This window comes from Monodelphis domestica, chromosome 1 (genome assembly GCF_027887165.1).
Source record: "Monodelphis domestica isolate mMonDom1 chromosome 1, mMonDom1.pri, whole genome shotgun sequence".
NCBI lineage: Eukaryota > Metazoa > Chordata > Mammalia > Didelphimorphia > Didelphidae > Monodelphis > Monodelphis domestica.
In genome coordinates, this window is record NC_077227.1 from 570,526,552 (window position 1) to 570,544,999 (window position 18,448).

Consider the following 18,448-nt stretch of genomic DNA (forward strand, 5'->3'; position numbering starts at 1 on the left):
GGCTTATTAAATGGCTAGTAAATAAGAAAAATGAATGCTTTGCTAATGCTGTAATGAAAAGCACACTATAATTTCCTCCTTTTATAAAGAGACAGATGAAAGGGTCAGGCTAGATGATCTCTAAGGTCTATTCCAGGCTCCAAATGGATGATCCCATGATTCTGAGGCCTGATTAGAAAGTAATAAGACAGGAGTTGTAGCAAACATACTTTGAAACACCACACATTCATGATGTTATCATTGTTGACACTCCCTTCACTGCTCCTGACTGTAACTCTTCCATCCCATAGTATGTGTTTTTCTGAGGTACTGTAGAGAAAAAAAAATCACCCATTCTCCCATGTTTGAAATCTTGGTGGCATTCTTTCTTTTCTCTTTATCTTTCACAGCAGACGATTACCAAGTCCTATCAATTTTACTTTTACATCATTTCTCGGATCCAATGTAACCTTTGCAATGTCAAGAGACAGCATAGAAAGCATCCAACACAGTGGATGGACCACAGTGGTCCAGTTTATGTCCTCTTCATTGGTGAGGGGCACACAAGAACAAATATCACACTGGATAGGAAGGTATGAATGTGTTGTGATTTGGATCATTAATGAAGGACTCTAAAATTAATAATAATTGATCCATTTGAATTTTTAGTTCCATTTTAAGCCAATGGGCACTTCTGTTAGTTAATGAGTACTGAACCAAGGTTAACACAAAAGTCTAGCAAATTTTCATTTTACTTTAGATGAAATCCACACATAAAATCCACACATAGTATTTCCTTCAACTTCTGACATTTGTGAACTCATCAAACATTTTTAGCTATATATTTGCCTTTTCTCAGTTTGTTGGCTTGAGGTCAGCATAAGTGCTGAATTTTAACTACAGACTGCCCGCTGTGATTTGCTAAACTTGAGCTTTTTTCAATTTTTCCCTTTCTTCAGAAGTGGAGCAATTAGGATCCAAGGACCAGGTTTATAATGGCCCCTAAACAAAGTGTACCTAGGCAGAGGGACTTTCAATTGAATATCTCCTTGTAGGATTTAATATTTCAGGTTCAGGCTGGGGGGTGAGGGGAAGGAGCTCAGAATGACCAAAGTATTCTCTTAATATGCTCGTCTCTGTAGATCACAGGTACTATTGACTGCTCCTTAATGTTATATGCCAACTGACTTGTTTTATGGATTAGGGAAGTGAGGGGTGAAAGAGATAACTTCTCTACCTGAGAGCACAAATCAGGTTGCTTTGTAAATGCCACAGTAACAATGGACACTGACAAATTCCCATACTACTTCTAAGAGCATCTTCCTAATTTACTGGATGGGAGAGAAGGAGAAGAAGGGAAAGGAATTAAATATTTACATAGTGTGTACTATGTGCCAAGCACTGTGCTAAGCCCTTTTCGAATAGACTTTCACTTGATCTTCATGACAACTCTCCAACTGCTGCATTGTCTCCAACTGCCCCAAGATGGTTTCAGACTTGTACTGCATGAATTTCTACCTGATTATATATTTCTTTGACAATGTTTAATTCCTTTAATCATTAACATGTTTGGTTTATATCTTTCCATGAGCATACCTTGTCTATTCAATCAGATTTACAAGAACCTGGAAGGCAGATCCACTCGATCTTAAATGTCCCCTCTCAGCACCTGCTATAATATTCGGAAGACAACAGACACTAAAGACTATTGGATAACAGGAGAATTCACAAACACCTAGTCGTGTACATTCATCTGCACTTGAAGGACCCATGTATTCATCAGAGCATGTATTCCTTCTACTTTAGTCTCGATCAATGTTATGACTTCTTTTGGCTAGAAAAAAATCCATCACTGGATGGCTAGACTTGTGGTAATAAACCTCCCTGGTCAGACTTGATGGATCTAGTGCCATGTATCTTCCCCACACTTGATATTTTCCTAACTTCGTAGTATCTTCCATAGCTTGCCCTCTGTTGGAATTGCCTTTGATAATCCAGGGTCATTTCCATGCCATAAAGAGGCAGTTGAGAAGGACATAATATTAAATACAGCCTGGAAAAATAAATAACAGCCAGACCTTTTCCTCCAACTCAAAGTCTTCCCCAGTGCTGACAGCCAAAATAGTTTTCATAACACACCCTTGAATTCAGAGCTGTAAGTCAAACTATATGATGTGTTTTATGAGGAAACAGCTGTATTGGAATAAAATTGCCCTCTTGCCCCAGGTTTCAGTATTGTTGAAGAAGTACAAATGGTTATAAATTAAAACCAAATCTCTCCTCCAATTATGAAAGTTAAAGAAAGAAAGAAAGAAAGAAAGAAAGAAAGAAAGAAAGAAAGAAAGAAAGAAAGAAAGAAAGAAAGAAAGAAAGAAAGAAAGAAAGAAAGAAAGAAAGAAAGAAAGAAAGAAAGAAAGAAAGAAAGAAAGAAAGAAAGAAAGAAAGAAAGAAAGAAAGAAAGAAAGAAAGGGAATTATTTCTCTGGAGTAATCTCCTGGAGAAATTGTATTATTGGTTATCAAAACATTATTTCCTATGCTTATATATCTTCCATATCATCTTAAACTAATAAACAAGGATAATTTTGAAAACTATAATCTATTTTAATGACAATCTCTATGTGACAAAACCTTTTGAAAAATCCTTACCTTCTGTCTCAGAATTGATACTAATTATCAGTTTCAAGGCAGAAGAGCAGTAAAAGTTAGGCAGTTGGGGTTAAATGATTTGCCTAGGGTCTCATAGCTAGAAAGTCTGAGGTAAAATTTGAATCTAGGACCTTTCTTTTCTAGGCCTGGCTCTCTATCCACTGAGATAGATACCTCATTGCTCTGACCAAAAAAAAAGTTTCTAGACACATGAAATGATTGGCTCATTATTCCAAGCAATATATTATATAAAAGAACTGAAGAATATAGTTAAGTATAAATTGATACAAACTTTATTTAAAATTGTATTGTTTTAGATTTTTATATATATATTAATATTCTACAATAGTATGTATATATCTAATATAAAGCACTAGTATAACACTGAAAAATTAAGGGTCAAATCCCTTTTGTCTCTTTTCCACTCCCTCAAAAGGAAACCAATTTGACTTTTTATGGAAAAAGAATATATACACATAAAATGGATAAATAACATATTGAATCTTACTCTTGTAATCTAGAAAATAACTATAATGAATAATAGCAATAGCTTATATAATTGGAAGAATACTATACTGCATTACACTATTCTGTAATGTCTCAGGTTTTATAATGATTCTGTGAAATAGGTAGGACAAGAAATTTCCCCATTATATAGATGAAGAAATGGAGTTTCCCAGAGGGTAAGTGACTTCATCAGGGCCATATAGGTAGTCAGTGGTAGAGAAGGAATTTCAACCCAGGTTTCTATCTGTGGCCTTCTTTGAATTATATATTGCTTTCCAGTTGGGGGTGGGTGGGAGAGGATAAGAATGAAAAAGAAAAAAAAAACATCATTGACATGCATATATATCACTTTATAGGTTACAAAGCACTTTATTTATTTTTGAAGACCATAACAATTCCAGAGAGGGATCTAGTTATGATTATCCTCATTTTACAGCTGAGGAAACTGAGGCTCAGAAAGAGGAAGTGACTTGCTTGAGGACATATGACTAGTAAATAATAGAGCCAAGATTTGAAAGTAGGTTTTCTCTTTCAGTTCTGGTATACGGGACTATCCACATATCCCTTGAGAAGATGAATCTGGAATATAGAAGACTTTTCTATAACAGGGATTTAAACAAAGAGAGAAAACGTTCTGGCATTTGGCTGATGCAGCATACTGTGTATGATAGCCACTTAATAAATGTGTCTGTAGGGGGATCATGTTGAATCTTGAGGCTGTCTCCAGAATGGTGTTTCTGCATATCTACATCTACATCTATATATATGTACATTTTATAGCACTTCCAGGGTTCCAGGAAACAGACTGAATAGTTTGTGTTCAGGCTTCATTTTGGCAATATGTATAGGCAGAGTCTGTGAGACAGTATAATCTTGTAAGGAAATTATTACATAGCTGCTCAAAAATGGTTATGTTCAAGCATGTTTTAAGATGTTCCAAAACAGAAAGGGAATATCCCTTTCAGAAGGCATCTATCTACTCTAACAAAATAAAAAAAATGTTTAACAAAATGCTGAACATGGAAATATGTATTATATGATAACATGTATAATTTCTATCATATTACATGCCTTCTTGGGGAGGAGTGAAGGTTGGGAAGGAGGGAGAGAAAAAACATAGATTACAAAATGGTAGAAAATGAATATTAAAATGTATTGACATGTAATCGAGAAAGAAGAAGAAGAGGAGGAGGAGGAGGAGGAGGAAGAAGAAGAGGAAGAGGAAAAGGAAGAAGAAAAAGAAGAAGTAGAAGAAGAAGATTGAACACCTGAAAAAGGTAATAAAGAAATGAAATAAAAATAGATAACAATTAGACAGCAATCCAAGGGAACATTTGTGAGACAACTGATGGTGCAGGATATAGTGTACTGGTCTAGATTTAAGAAGAACTGAGTTCAGATTTGACCTCAGACACTAACTATGTACCCCAAATTACTTAATTTCTTTTTTTTAATACTTGCCTTCCAGCTTAGAATCAATACTGTATATTTGTTTTAAGACAGAAGAGCAATAAGAACTAGGCAATGGGGGTTAAGTGACTTGCCCAGGGTCACACAGCTAGGAAGTGGCTGAGGTCAATTTGAACCCAGGACCTCCCGGCTCTAAATCTAGCCCTTAATCCACTGAGCCACCTAGCTGCCCCCTCAAATTACTTAGTTTCCGATTGCCTCAATTTCCTGAAGCACAAAATGAAGATAATAATAACACCAATCACCCAGGGACCTTGTGAGAACCAAATGAGATAATATTTGTTAAAAGAACTTAGTACAGGGCACAGCTGGATGTTTCAACAATCAGACCCTAGAGAGGGGATGCCCTGGGTTCAAATCTAGCCCCAAGAATTTCCTAGTTGTGTGACACTGGGAAAGTTACTTAACCCTCATTGCTTAACCCTTACCAATCTTCTGCTTTAGAACCAAAACATTGTATTGATTCTAAAACGGAAGGAAGGGAGGAAGGAAGGAAGGAAGGAAGAAAGGAAGGAAGGAAGGAAGGAAGGAAGGAAGGAAGGAAGGAAGGAAGGAAGGAAGGAAGGAAGGAAGGAAGGAAGGAAGGAAGGAAAGAAGGAAAGAAGGAAAGAAGGAAGGAAAGAAGGAAAGAAGGAAAGAAGGAAAGGAAGGAGGGAGAGACAGAGGAAGGAAAGGAAGGGAAGAAAAGAGGGAGGGAGGGAGGTATAGAAGGAAGGAAGAGCTTAGTACAAGAGACCTGACAGGTATCAGATACAGTATAAATGCTTATTCCCTTTTCTTTCCACTTCCCAAGGAAGAAGTTATCTGCTAGAGAAGAAAGATTTTTTTAATTGGGTAAAGAGATGGCTTATTTCAAAAGTATTTCTGTGAGTTTCTAACCTGTTTATCATGTGCTCTGAGAATGTTTCCATTATCATCAAAGTAATAACTAATGACAAGCATTTTTGCAAAATGCATCCTGCAGTTTTTCCAAAGACACAAGGGAGACTATTGATTCAATCCAAGTTTAGGGGGTTTGGCTTTGCATGGTGGGTGGGGTAAAGGAGATGGTGCTCACTTCCCAATTATTTAAGATTGATGGGGTGTATCCAGTTCTTTAGGTGAGCATGCCACAGAAATGGAGAACTTGGACGGATCTTTTGTTTCCAATAAAATCCTTTCTAGGTGTCAATCAATTTCTCATCCTTCTAGAATGAGCCAGGTCCAGCTCCATGTTTATGAGTTTCCACTTACAAATTTGGAAATGCTCTAATCTGAAGTTTATAAATGCACTTAGAATGCCAGCTACAAAATGAAATCATTATTTGCTTGCCCTTAAGCCATTTGATAAACTGAATTAATTACTTTAACACCCTCAAATATAAATACTCAGATATTATTAAAAACATTTTCAATGTTTTGGGTTCTAAGAGGTCAAAAAAAAAAGCCATGGCTTGGCATACTTGGTGAATCCAAATGACGTGGGTTCTAGTTCCAGCTACAGTATTATTTAGCTGCATAACTAACATAAGACAAATGATAAGCTCTTAGAGCTAGAAAGAACCTCAGAGATCACTTACTCGAGCTTCAGCATTTTATTAAAGAAACTGATGCCCTTAGAGGAACCACAACTTGTCTTAAGTTATACAGTAAATGACAGAGGTAAAAGTTACCTGTCACCTGAAATTCATTGTTTTTCCACCTCAAAAAGCTGCCTTTCACTACAAGTTAACTTTGTTTCCTCAAAGTGCAGTAATATGTACAAGAGGAACAAACATAATACACGTTAAAATGCTCTGAAAGGTAAAAAAAATTACAAATTAAAAAAAATAGTTATTTTTTCTGTTCATTGTTTAATCATTTCAGTTGGGTTTAAATCCTTGTGAGTCCATTTGGGATTTTCTTGGCAAAGATTCTAGAGTGGTTTGCTATTTTCTTATCCAACTCATTTTGTAGGTGAGGAAATTGAGGCAAATTAATTGACTTATCTAAGGTCATCCAGCTAGTAATTGTCAGAGGCCAGAATTGAACTCAATCAGGACTTCCTATCTCCTCTATGCCGATGATCCCTCTAACTAATGTGCCACCTACCTGCCAACCTCTACAGGTATTGAACTAATCACTATCTTTTTGATGAATGTCAGCTGTTAATAACCATAGATCCAAGACTCAGGTAAAACCCAGAGGAATTGCATGTCAACTATGGGAGGGGGATAAAGGGGGAGGGCAAGGAAAGAACATGAATCTTGTAACCATGGGGAAATATTCTAAATTAATTAATTAACTAAAATTTAAAAAAACCATAGATCCTTGGCATGTAATTTCTGATCATCATATTAAAAATTCCCTAGATTTCCCTGAATCATCATAAATTTGTTTAAATTAAGAACATGCTTGCTAGGAAAGCCCTGTTTGCCAAGGTTGAGGCTTCACCTGCACATCATATATATCCAACTGCTTTTGTCTTTATAGCTCTTAATCTAAGTGGCCTCCTAAGTAGGAACCAGAGCATTCTGAGAATTCATGAAATGAAATCATGGAATATGTGGTCAACCAAATGGTGGCTGGGAAGATGAGAAACATCCCACCGTGACCTTCCACCCCAGCTATTTTGGGGTTTATCTCCAACACAACCACACTGCCACCACATTCCTGCAATACACGTTCTTTCAATATTGGTCTCTTCTTTCCTGACATATCTTGCTTGGTACACTTACTACATTGGTTCTCTTAAGAAGTTCCTTCTCAGTTTCCTATTCTGGACCTGCATCTATAGCATATTCTATGTGAATTTACGCCCAAGGCTACACTCTAGACCTTCTCTTCTCTCTCTACACTTTCACCTGATAACTTCACCACTTTCCATGGGTTTTGTTATTTTATTCAGGTGATTATTAGATCGTTTTAGGCATCCTTAATTTCTCTCCTACACTCTAGTGCCATATCACCAATGGCCAGTTGAACATTTCACACCTAATACCCTTTAAGTGCCTTCCTTGCAATGTGTCTTTTTTATTTTTTAAACCCCTACCTTCCATCTTCAAATCAATTCTGTGTAGAGGTTCCAAGGAAGAAGAATGGTAAGGGTTAAGGAATGGGTATAAGTGACTTGACCAAGGTAACCCAATTGGAAAACAGTGTGCTCCTTTCACACAGAATTCTAATGGGAACTTAGAAGGACCTGTATGACTTACTGAGTGTGACGGAGTCATTGATCTTAAAGCTGCAGAGTACTCTGTCCACGTTGCGGGCATGACGAAATCCATTTCCTCTTACAACCACTTGGAATGATTCTGAAATGAATGAAAGTCATTAATGAAAAGTTTAGTTATTGAATGGCTGAATAATTGTCATTTCTGGTTAGAAAACAAATACTATATAATTCATTTGGGCGACCTTTAATCTTTAATGTAGATAGGATATGGATGGTGTGGCAAATAAAGTATTGTACTTGAAATGAGCTAGACCTGGATTTAAATCTTTCCTCTGACACTTTCTGGTGTGATTATGATCAAATCACTTACCTCTCAGCCTCAAGGGCATTAATTTTCAATGGATTCCCATTGTAGGTATTGTAGGAACTGGCCTTACTCTCCCACTAATCTAACCAGCAAATGTGAATAGAATTGTAAGTCTTGCCTTTAGAGATAACAGTGTATTAATAGGGCTATAGAGCAATATAAATTTAACAGTGTAAAAAATAAAGTTATGAAATAATAAGAGGATAGAATTCCTAGGTTAACTAGCATCTCACATTGCTAGAAGAATCTTTAAGACATGTAACCTGATGCTTTCTTGTATAACCGACATAAACTCATGATTACATAATTAATAGAGTCATTTACTCTATTGTCCCATCATCTGAAAAACATTAAACTTTTTCCCTGCCCAAAATTAACCATCAGTCCATTTCATTGATAGATCACAAAGATATACAAGACATCTGACTTTGGAAAGCATAAAATCTACAAATCACCTTTGGAGAAACCATAGTGGTCATGGGGAGAGGGGCCTAAACAGTTATCTAAGTGGGTGAAGTTTCATGAGACTTGACTCAAAGAAGAAAAGAGTCTATGGCAAACATGGGTAGGAGGAGGGAATAATAAGTGGCCTCTGGATTTTTGAGCCAGAAAACCCCTGAACGAGGGACAAGATACACAACTTTTAAAAGTAAAACTCTGGCATGTTCCTGGGTCACAGTTACTATAGGAAAGTTGACTCGGGGACAAAATGGAAAAGTTTTTGAGAAAATGCAATTTATTAATTCTCTAAGCTGAAATCAATGTCTTGGTGGTAAGTTGTACAAGACAGTTCCAAAAAGGTAGGGCATGTCCAAAAGTCCTCCACAGTGAAGTGGAAGTGTTATTTTTAAGAGAGAGCCAGGTCAGGATAAATAGAAGCTAGAGAATTCTAAGGGATAAATGCTCACCTTGAAGATTTTAACAATTTGCTAATATGAGCCATTATGGTCAAGGGTCCTGTGCTTCCATGGGACCTCATTTCTTAGGAGCATATAAAAAATCTATATAATATTACCTGACTTCTTGGGGAATGGGGAGTGGTGAGGCAGTATGAAAGGAATGAGATATAGATTTTCAGACACAGCTAATATGAGAATTTGTTTCTTTTGGATAAATATATTTATTATAATTCATTATTTATAATATACATATTATATTATTATGTTATATATTTTATTAAATATAAAAAACCAAATTTGACTACCCTCCCTGATAAAGTCCAGAAATAGACTATCTTGCTGAGCCACTGAACATTCTAAATCATTTTTAATTCTCCAAAGGTGGAACACTTCAATAGAGATTGTTGAGTAGCAGCCCATGAAATAAAGGAGTAGACTAGAAGAACCTCTCTTTAGAAATAAAACAGCAATATTAACTTGAAAAAAATTCTGGCAGCTGATACTTTGTGTAGAGAAAAACTGAACCTGTTGATGCTAGGGTTTGAACCATTTCTTATCAGTAATAAATGAAATATTGCTCTGTTTATTTTATTTTATAATTCCCTTATGATTTTCTTTCATTTTTACCTTTTAATGCTTCTCTTAAGTCTTGGATTTGAAAGCCACATTTTCTATTCAACTATTGTCTTTTCATTAGGAATGCTTGAAAGTCTTCTATTTCATTAAATTTTCAACTATTTTTTTCATCTGAAGTTTTACACTCAGTTTTGCTGAATAGAGTATTACTTGACTCTAATCCTAGCTCCCTTGTCTTCTGGAATATCATATTCCTAGCCTATGACCCTTTCAAATGTAACATGCTTAATTTTATGTGATCCTGACTCCATGATGTTCAATGCTAGCTACATTTGCTCCTTGACTTAGAGAACTCTGGAGTTTGGCTATAACATTCCTTGGAGTTTTGATTTGGGATCTCTTTCAGGAGGTGATTGGTGGATTCTTTCAATTTCTCTTTTACTCCCTAATCCCAAGATATCAAGGAAAGTTCTCTTGATATTTTTGGAAATAGTATTCTAAGCTCTTTTTTCTTTGATCATGGCTTTCAGGTAGTGAAGTAATTTTCATACTTCCCTGTGTACAACAGGAAAGATAATATAATAAGATTGAGATGTTGGTTGAAACTTATTGGCAAATTTGTCTCTCAAACATTACTGGTAATTATAGGAGTTTTAGTAATTAAAACCACTGTCGACTGATGTATTTTTTGTCCTTAAGGAAGGAATACAACACTGTAACTAGGGCTATGTTACAATAGTAACTGGACTGAGAAATGGCCACCCATAGGCAAAATCAAGGTGGGTTGTGGAATTCTGACCATGCTCTTCCCATAGCTTACAAAGATGGAAAATATTATAAAATCTTGACTGTACAGACAGAACCTATCACAATGTCTGTAGAACAGTAGAAATTAAACATGGAAAACCATGTGATTGCATGATGAGATAGGATAAAGTCCCTAGGCCACCTAATAGGTAACCTTACCAGGCTGAAAGGAGACTTAAGAGAAATGATGTGGATTATCTTTATATTTTTTGGCTTATTTTGCTTGTGCTGTTTGGCTGACTGGTACCCCAAATTTTAGGGTTAGTCAAAGGCAACATAAATATCTGACCTAACTTGGTGACACCCTTACTGTGCAGATTGAAGCTGCCAAAGGCTCACCAGGAAGAGTCACTAAGGCATGGGGAGCTAAGTCTAGTTTTTTTCCATGTGTCTTTGATCACTAACATCTCAATAAACTTTAATGATCTCAGTAAAGTTATGATGAGCACAATTATAATGTGCTAATTATAAAACCCTTGGTGAATGCTGAACCCATATCCCTAAAAGGTTAATCAAATGGGTAAGTCAAAAGGCAACATGGTACATAAAAGGAAACTGAGACCTAGAGATTTGCCCAATGTCACACAGTTTACAGTCAGTTCAAGGTGCTAACCACATTTATTACATATTGTATTATATTATTCTTACTTGGGTTAGTCAAGCTAGACTAAATTTCATGAGGAATCTGTGTCTTGTCTATCCCCACAGCACCTGACATCTCAATATATACATTTTGGTTGATTCATCACCATAATGAACAGACTAAATAGTCTATCTTTGTGACAAGATGTTCCTAATGACTAAAAATGAGCACCCAGTCTCCTCTTCATGGAATTTTTTCTATGTTTTCCTTCTACATGACACTAAAGGCAAGTTTTAGAATAAAATGCATAAATAGCATAAATAAAATTTAAGCTATTTTATATTATCTTTTAAATGTAATAATAATATAGTAAATATAACTATATAAATATAAACTATATTTCCCATTTTGTAATATATATTTATAATAAATTATATTTCCTATTACATAGTATAAATTAAATTTCTACTTCTCATAAAATGAGAAACCTTAATTACTCCATAGCTTAGTCAATTTTGAAGAGGCAATAATTATTCCTACTAATGGAGGTTATCTATAATTAATGAATTTCCTAAGTAATTGTCCCGTTATTCAACTCCCCTTTAAATTTAAAGTTGAATGTGACATGGAAAATAGCAAAACTAGATTCTAATTAAGCTCATCTGATTCTATATCTACTGTTATGGTATGCTTCTCCTTATGTGTTCTCTGTTTTTTCACGTTCTTTGTTGAAACAAAGAACAAATGAATGAAGAATAATATCCTTCTTGAGCTAATGACTGCCCTTCACAACAGGTCTGGAAAAAGCACCTCAGTTACTGCATTTACTAATTGGTGTTTCTATTTAGAGATATCGGCCCAACTTTTCTGACAAAATATAATCTCTACATTTGCTTCTTCTCCAAATTATTATTTATATGGAAATTAGGGTTTTGAGCACATTCAGTTTTATATACTGAAAAAAGAAGTAGACTTTGCCTAAAACTCAGTTCTGATCTTGATTCTGTTGTTTGTTCTTGGATAATTCACAAACTTTATGAATCTGTAGTGTCAAACTTTACAATAGTGAGTTGTATTAGATGATCTCTAAGAGCTTTTCTAGTTTTAAAAAAGAATCTGTTCTATTCTATTGTGCCTGAGTAAATTAATTTTTTTAAATAATCTGATATAACTATCTTTATTTTTGTCCCTAGTTTGTAGTTAAAGTAGAAAACTGATATGATGAATAATATAAAACATTTTTGGTAGCACAAAAATGGAAAGAAAGGAGGTACCTACAAATTGGGGAAATGACAGAACAAGTAAGTAGATGAACTATTACTGCACCACAAGAGAACAGATCTGAGCAGATCAGAGAACTGTGGGAGGGAAGTCTTCTATGAAATTAAATAGGTGAAAAAACAACAACAGAACTTGGAGACCAATATACACAATGGCTACAATTATGTAAATAGAATTAAAAAACCACCACAAAAGAACTAAACCTGATATCACGTTCTGTCAGAACAGTTTTCTCTTGTTTCACAATTTCCCTGTGCACCAAGGGAGAGTTGGGTTTTAGCGAGTAGGTGGAGTATGACAGCGTAAAAGGAGAATGTCTATAGTAGGCAAAAACTGCAGGTATCATCAAAACCTTTGAACATCATACAAACAAGAAAGAGCTTAGATATATTCTGTCTCTTCAAATTGATAGGAAATCAAATAGTCCACAAATGAGGCAGTGTTCTATGTACCAGGGATACATATACAAAGAAAGAATGAGTCTCTTTTGTCAGGACCTTTACAAAGCAATATCTCTTCAAAATATGAACTTCGGTTTCCCAGAACCAAGCTATCTCATATATGGGGCTTATTTAATTACAGAATCAATCATACATGCCATTCCCCTGATCCCATTTCTTCCCCAAAGCTTCTAGCATTTATATTTTCTGTTTCTAGAGTCACGTCATTTCTTAAGAAACAATTATTATGATTTTAAAGGATTACTTTATATCCCGTATGGAATTCTAGCTCCAAATCTGATGATCCTACACTAATATACAATATAAATGCACTTAAGGGATGAGCATGTACTGTCAGATACCTAACATATAGCACTTACTGATAATCCTGGATTTTCATTTGCTGGGTGTGGCAAGAATTATATCTATGGCTTTTGCCATGTATATGATTATTGGATTCAGAGTAAAAAGGACATTAGAGATGATCAAAGTCACCATTCCCTCACCTCAATCCCTTAATTTTCTGAAGAAAGAAAGAAATGTTCAGAGAAATGACTTCCTAAAATGTTACGTAGGTAATAAGTATCAATCTGGGATTTGAACCTTAGGTTCTCTAACTTCAAAACAAGTCCCCACCCCAAACCAGCCTCATGAATTTCCACATTATTTCCACATGCATGGGTCTATTAATGAAAGAAGACATAATGTGTTTTTTGATCTCCATTTTGAATATCAGAGATGTACAATAGCTACATGGTGAAGAAAGAGAGAGTTTCTATTGCTAAACTTGCAATCCACCTTTTAAAATTCAGATTGCATGTGTTATTTTTGCTGATGCAAAGATTCTTTTCCACCACTGGTCTATGATCAGACCATTTATCTCATTTCCCCTAAGACCACGGCACTAGATTGTGAAGAGAACACAGTCATCTTGGAATTCAGGCTGAGCTCCAAGCCCTATTCAATAACACCATGTTCCAACCTTATCAGATCAACTGCAGAATATCCTATAAAGTAGGCTACTCTCCTTTTGGCTGTGTCTTGCCTTGTGACTTATGGAGGAGAGAGCATAGAACCCTGTCATGTGAAAACTATGGAAAATCTTAGAATATTAAATTCCTGGATCAGAAGATAAATCTATATAAATAATACATTATAAAACAGGAAGGCAGAAGCAGAAGTCCTTCCTCTCTGTGCTCTGGCATTAACAATCATGTCTGGGGTCGGGGTGGGGGGTAAGCATACCAAAATATAAACATCTGTTTTGGCAGCCCTGGTCATATTTCAGGAACTTACATTAATACAGAAATTGAGTGATAAACACACAAGTAAGTAAAAATTGGGCAAAGGAGCCATATTTATTTAACATTAGTTGATAGATAATTGATCCAAGAAGACTTGGATTCAAATTCTGCTTATGAGACATACTAGCTATGCTATCTGGGGAATTTATTTAACCTTTCAAAATCTGAGGCAGCTCTTTAAGACTGTTAAATTGCAGGGAAGATGCTGACTTGAATTGTTAAAGGAGTTTCCTCTTGCAGCAGTTCTTTTTACCAATGAAATGACAAGTCTAGTTCTGACCATTGATAAGGGAGCCAAGTTATCTTTCCAGATATACTCAGAAAGATAATCCTATCCTGGTGTTTACATAGTTCTAATTCAACAAGTAAAGAATGGAGAGAGACAGACAGACAGATAGAAAGACAAAGACACAAAAAGAGAAAGTAAGGGAGAGAGAGAGAGAGAGAGAGAGAGAGAGAGAGAGAGAGAGAGAGAGAGAGAGAGAGAGAGAGAGAGAGAGAGAGAGAATGTTGGAATGTTGGGTTCAAATATTAGAATATAAGCTCCTTGAGGGCAGGGATTGCCTTTTGCCTCTTTTTGGCCTGGAGATGGCATCTTGGGTTCAAATATGACCTCAGACATTTCCTAACTGTGTGACCATGGGCAAGTCACTTAATCCTAATTGCCTAGCCCTTACCACTGCCTTAGAACAGATATTTAGTATCAGTTCCAAGACAGAAGTTAAAGGTTTAAAAATAAATAGAAAATGAGCATTCCTACTTACTTGAATGAATGGCACAGTCTCAATGTCTCGTTATCTTAGTTGCTTTCATCTGGATCTAATTCTAGTTTGTCTATGTTCTTCCTAAATGAGGGGCACATTTTGTAATAGAGAGCACAATAGACAAGGAATGAAGCTGGTCAAATCCTGCCTTAGATACTAGCTTGTGACTGGTGGGGGGGAGGTCACTTAACTCATGATAGCCTCAGTTTCCTCATTTTTAAAATGGGGATAATGCTTGCTATAATACTTAAAATAAAAAAGATTACCCTGAGGTTCAATTAAAATACTTTATGGGATGCATTTTGCAAGCAAGTGTTGTCTAAATGTCAGATATGATTACTCCAGATATTATCTGACCAGGGTTCAGGATAATGGGACTATCTCACCTTCTTCATTCTGGATATTATGTGTCAATTAATCCTAAGAAAATATTTTAAGAGGAGAGCTGTTCACACTGTAAATTCATACTGATCATCTAGTCTACTAAAACTATAAAGCCTTTTGGACAAAAAATTAGTTTTGACTCTGTCTCATCTAAATTTGAATTTTAAAACTTAAATAATAGGAGTCTGATCAGTTCAAGTATAACTGACTCATTGCTCTCACAGGATATATGCAAGGAAGGGACTTAATTTACTCACTCAGAAATGATCCTCAAACCATGTGATTATGGCTCAAAATGTCTATGTCAAAAGAATCACCACCCTCACTGTTATCATTGTCTTAGTTTCACTTAAGACTTTAAACTTTTGGAGGGTAGGGCTCATGTCTTATGCTTCTTTTGGATCTCTTTTTGTGTTTACTGCATTTCAGAACACAATAAGCATTCAAAAAATGTTCAAGGAATAAATGAATTTACCTAGAGAGTGGAGATATCTTTTATATAGGAAATATGATTCTAGCAATGATATAACAAAGCAAACTTACACTCTCTCCTCTTGCAAATGTAACAATAGCTAATTACAATAACAAGCATTTACACAGTGCTTAAACATTTGCAAAGTACGTTCATGAATATTATTTCATTCAACCCCCACAACAACATTAGGAGAGGTTGCTATTATTATTTTCATTTTACAGATGAAGAAAATGAGGCAGGCATAGGTTAAATGACCTGCCCAGGGTTACAAGGTAGGGTTTCAACCCAGATCTAGTCCAGTTTGCTATTTATTGTACCTCTTAGCAGCCTACATATGACAAAAATGCTATTCAGTAAACTGTATGGAATAGTCTTATTAAAAAGTTCCCTTTAAAACTATAGTCAGCAATGCAAGGATCTAGGAGAACTCCAAGTGATTCATGACAAAAAAAAAAAGTCTATCCATCGCCATAGCGATAGAATCTGAATGCAGATTGAAGCATATTGTTTTTTCATCGTATTTCCCCCATGATTTTTTTCTAGTGTAAGCAATATGTCTTCTTTCACAACATGACACATATGGAAATATGTTGTATGATAACATGAACAATCTTTGTCATAGTGCCTGCTATCTTGGAGGTGGGTGTAGGGTAGGAGGGAGGGAGAGAGAGAACACGGATTGCAAAATGGTGGAAAGAAATTATTAAAAATTGTATCTACATGTAAAAAAATAAAATTTTATTTTAAAATTTCCCTTTGAAACAATTTGCTTTTAAAAATAGATGTAAAAATAAGTTATACATAGAAATAACCTCTGCTGATATTCAATTCTGATACCTCATCCGGATGTGGAGGTGAGCTTGGGTTCTTGAGGCTATAGATAAGTGAACTTTGAGCTCTGGTAGCTTCTTTTTAAGCTTGAAAGGCTTTGGCTATAGCTTATGGGTCAATGGTATTATCTTTCATTCATGGACCAGCCCAGCTAAGTATGGAAAAGTAGACCACCACAGAAAAGATGGCTAAATGATGATTTTTGGCTAAACTAGATCATTCAGTTGTCTACCAAGTAGTCAATGTGTTGTGATCTGCATCAAGAGGGAAAACACCCACCCTAAAAAAACTCCAGATTCTTGAAGAATCAAAGCAATTGCTGGGAGTCACTGTGTTTGGGGTTAAATTTTCCATGTCCTGGTTCAATTTGGTCTTCGTTCAATCAGATACAAATAAAACATAATATCACAGAATTAGGAATATGGAATCTGAAGTATGGTGCCTAGAACATAGGAGTTATCTAATAAATGTTTATTGCCTGCCTGACTATAAGTAAATATAGAATCATGGAATAAGGAGTTGGAACTGGTTTTAGTAATCATATTGGCCAACCCTTTCATTGTACAAACAAGGACACTGAAGTCCAATGATGGAAAGTGACTTGTGCTAGACTTCATATTCAATGTTTTCTCCATTGCATAATGAGGCCTTCCCTTATGACCTGACATTTGACTTGATCTCCTAGAATTTTTCCATCCTGAATATTGGATTTAATCCTTCAAGTCTTATCAACAAATCCCCACTCCCAGATAACTGGCACAGAAAAAAAAGTACTTTTAATTGGGTCAAAGGGAAATATAAAGAAGAAAACAGTCAGTTCAGATCAGCTGTCAGACATGAGAAATGTGAAGAACAATGATAATGAAAACCAACTTTCCATGGCTGAGAGAAGACTGAATATCTGTGATTTACATATTTAAGTTCTCATTAGGTAGAAAAAGCATCTGTCTATTTGTGCTAATCACTCAGACTATGATAAAGAACAGGAAACTCAACAAGTGACTAACTGGGCTATTGTTAAAAAGAGCATGTGAAGAGCTAATTGTAATTTGCTTTTATATCTGAAGAACTAAGTTGCCTAATGGAAAGCAGATGGTAGGTTTCCATCTTGATTCATTCATTTTCTTGCATCCTTTGGCATTCTTCCTGAACACTTACCTAGTATACTATTGTAATGTAAGAAAGAGAGGAGAGATCAGCTAACTAGCTTTTAATTCAGGAGTCTAGGAACAGAACAGGGAGAGAGAGAGAAATCCTAGGGAAAGATCTGGATGGCTCTGGCCAACATGAGACCAAATCCAAAACCCCCTTGAGAATTCCAGGAGCTGTTCTTGAAGAGTCTTAGTGGAGGTGTTTTTTGGGTCCCAGAAGGAATAATAGGTCCCAAATGGATGGGCTCTTTCTCAGCTTCCAGGAAAACCTCCTTTCCTCCTCCACCTCCCAGGCTAGAAGACCTTTGACAGTTGGAGCTTCTCTCTCTCTGCCCTTCCTCTGTTGCTCTTCAGCTGATCTCTCCTCTCTTTCTTACATTACACTATGAACTATTAAAGATTGGGCCTTGCTGACTGGGGGCCAGAGGAAATGATATACCAAGAAAGGAAGAAATTTCCTGGAGAGTAGATAAAATGGCATTTCTCTACAAGGCAATGCTGGAAATGGAATAAGAGTTTGAATTAACAATGAATAGGTTCTATTGGTTACCAAAGAGGAATCTGCAAGCTGTTGAACTAAGAACTTGAAAGCATGTCCTCAATTTAAGGAGGTGAGGTAATTGGTCAGCAGACAGTGGCAAATGTGTGCTTAAATATGCAACAGTAATTATCAGGAATAGCTTTACATAAAGGTGAAGTAACTGTGAATATGGTGTAAGTTAAGGGGCTCTGAGAAGGCATCCTTTCTCAAAATATCTACCTCATCCATCTGCCACATACCTGAGGTTACAACATTAAGATGTAATTGTGGGAGCAGCTGGGTGGCTCAATGGATTGAAAGTCAAGTCT

At 35.9% G+C, this 18,448-nt stretch overlaps 1 protein-coding gene across 1 annotated transcript in view; it reads right to left on the reverse strand.

The window, feature by feature from the left end:
- Positions 1–18,448, reverse strand: part of ANTXR1 (ANTXR cell adhesion molecule 1) — a 334,340-nt gene that overhangs the window by 197,987 nt on the left and 117,905 nt on the right. The window contains exon 10 of the mRNA XM_001381658.4: positions 7,778–7,876. Coding sequence (XP_001381695.2) covers positions 7,778–7,876 — 99 coding nt within the window. The remainder of the gene's footprint in view (positions 1–7,777; positions 7,877–18,448) is intronic.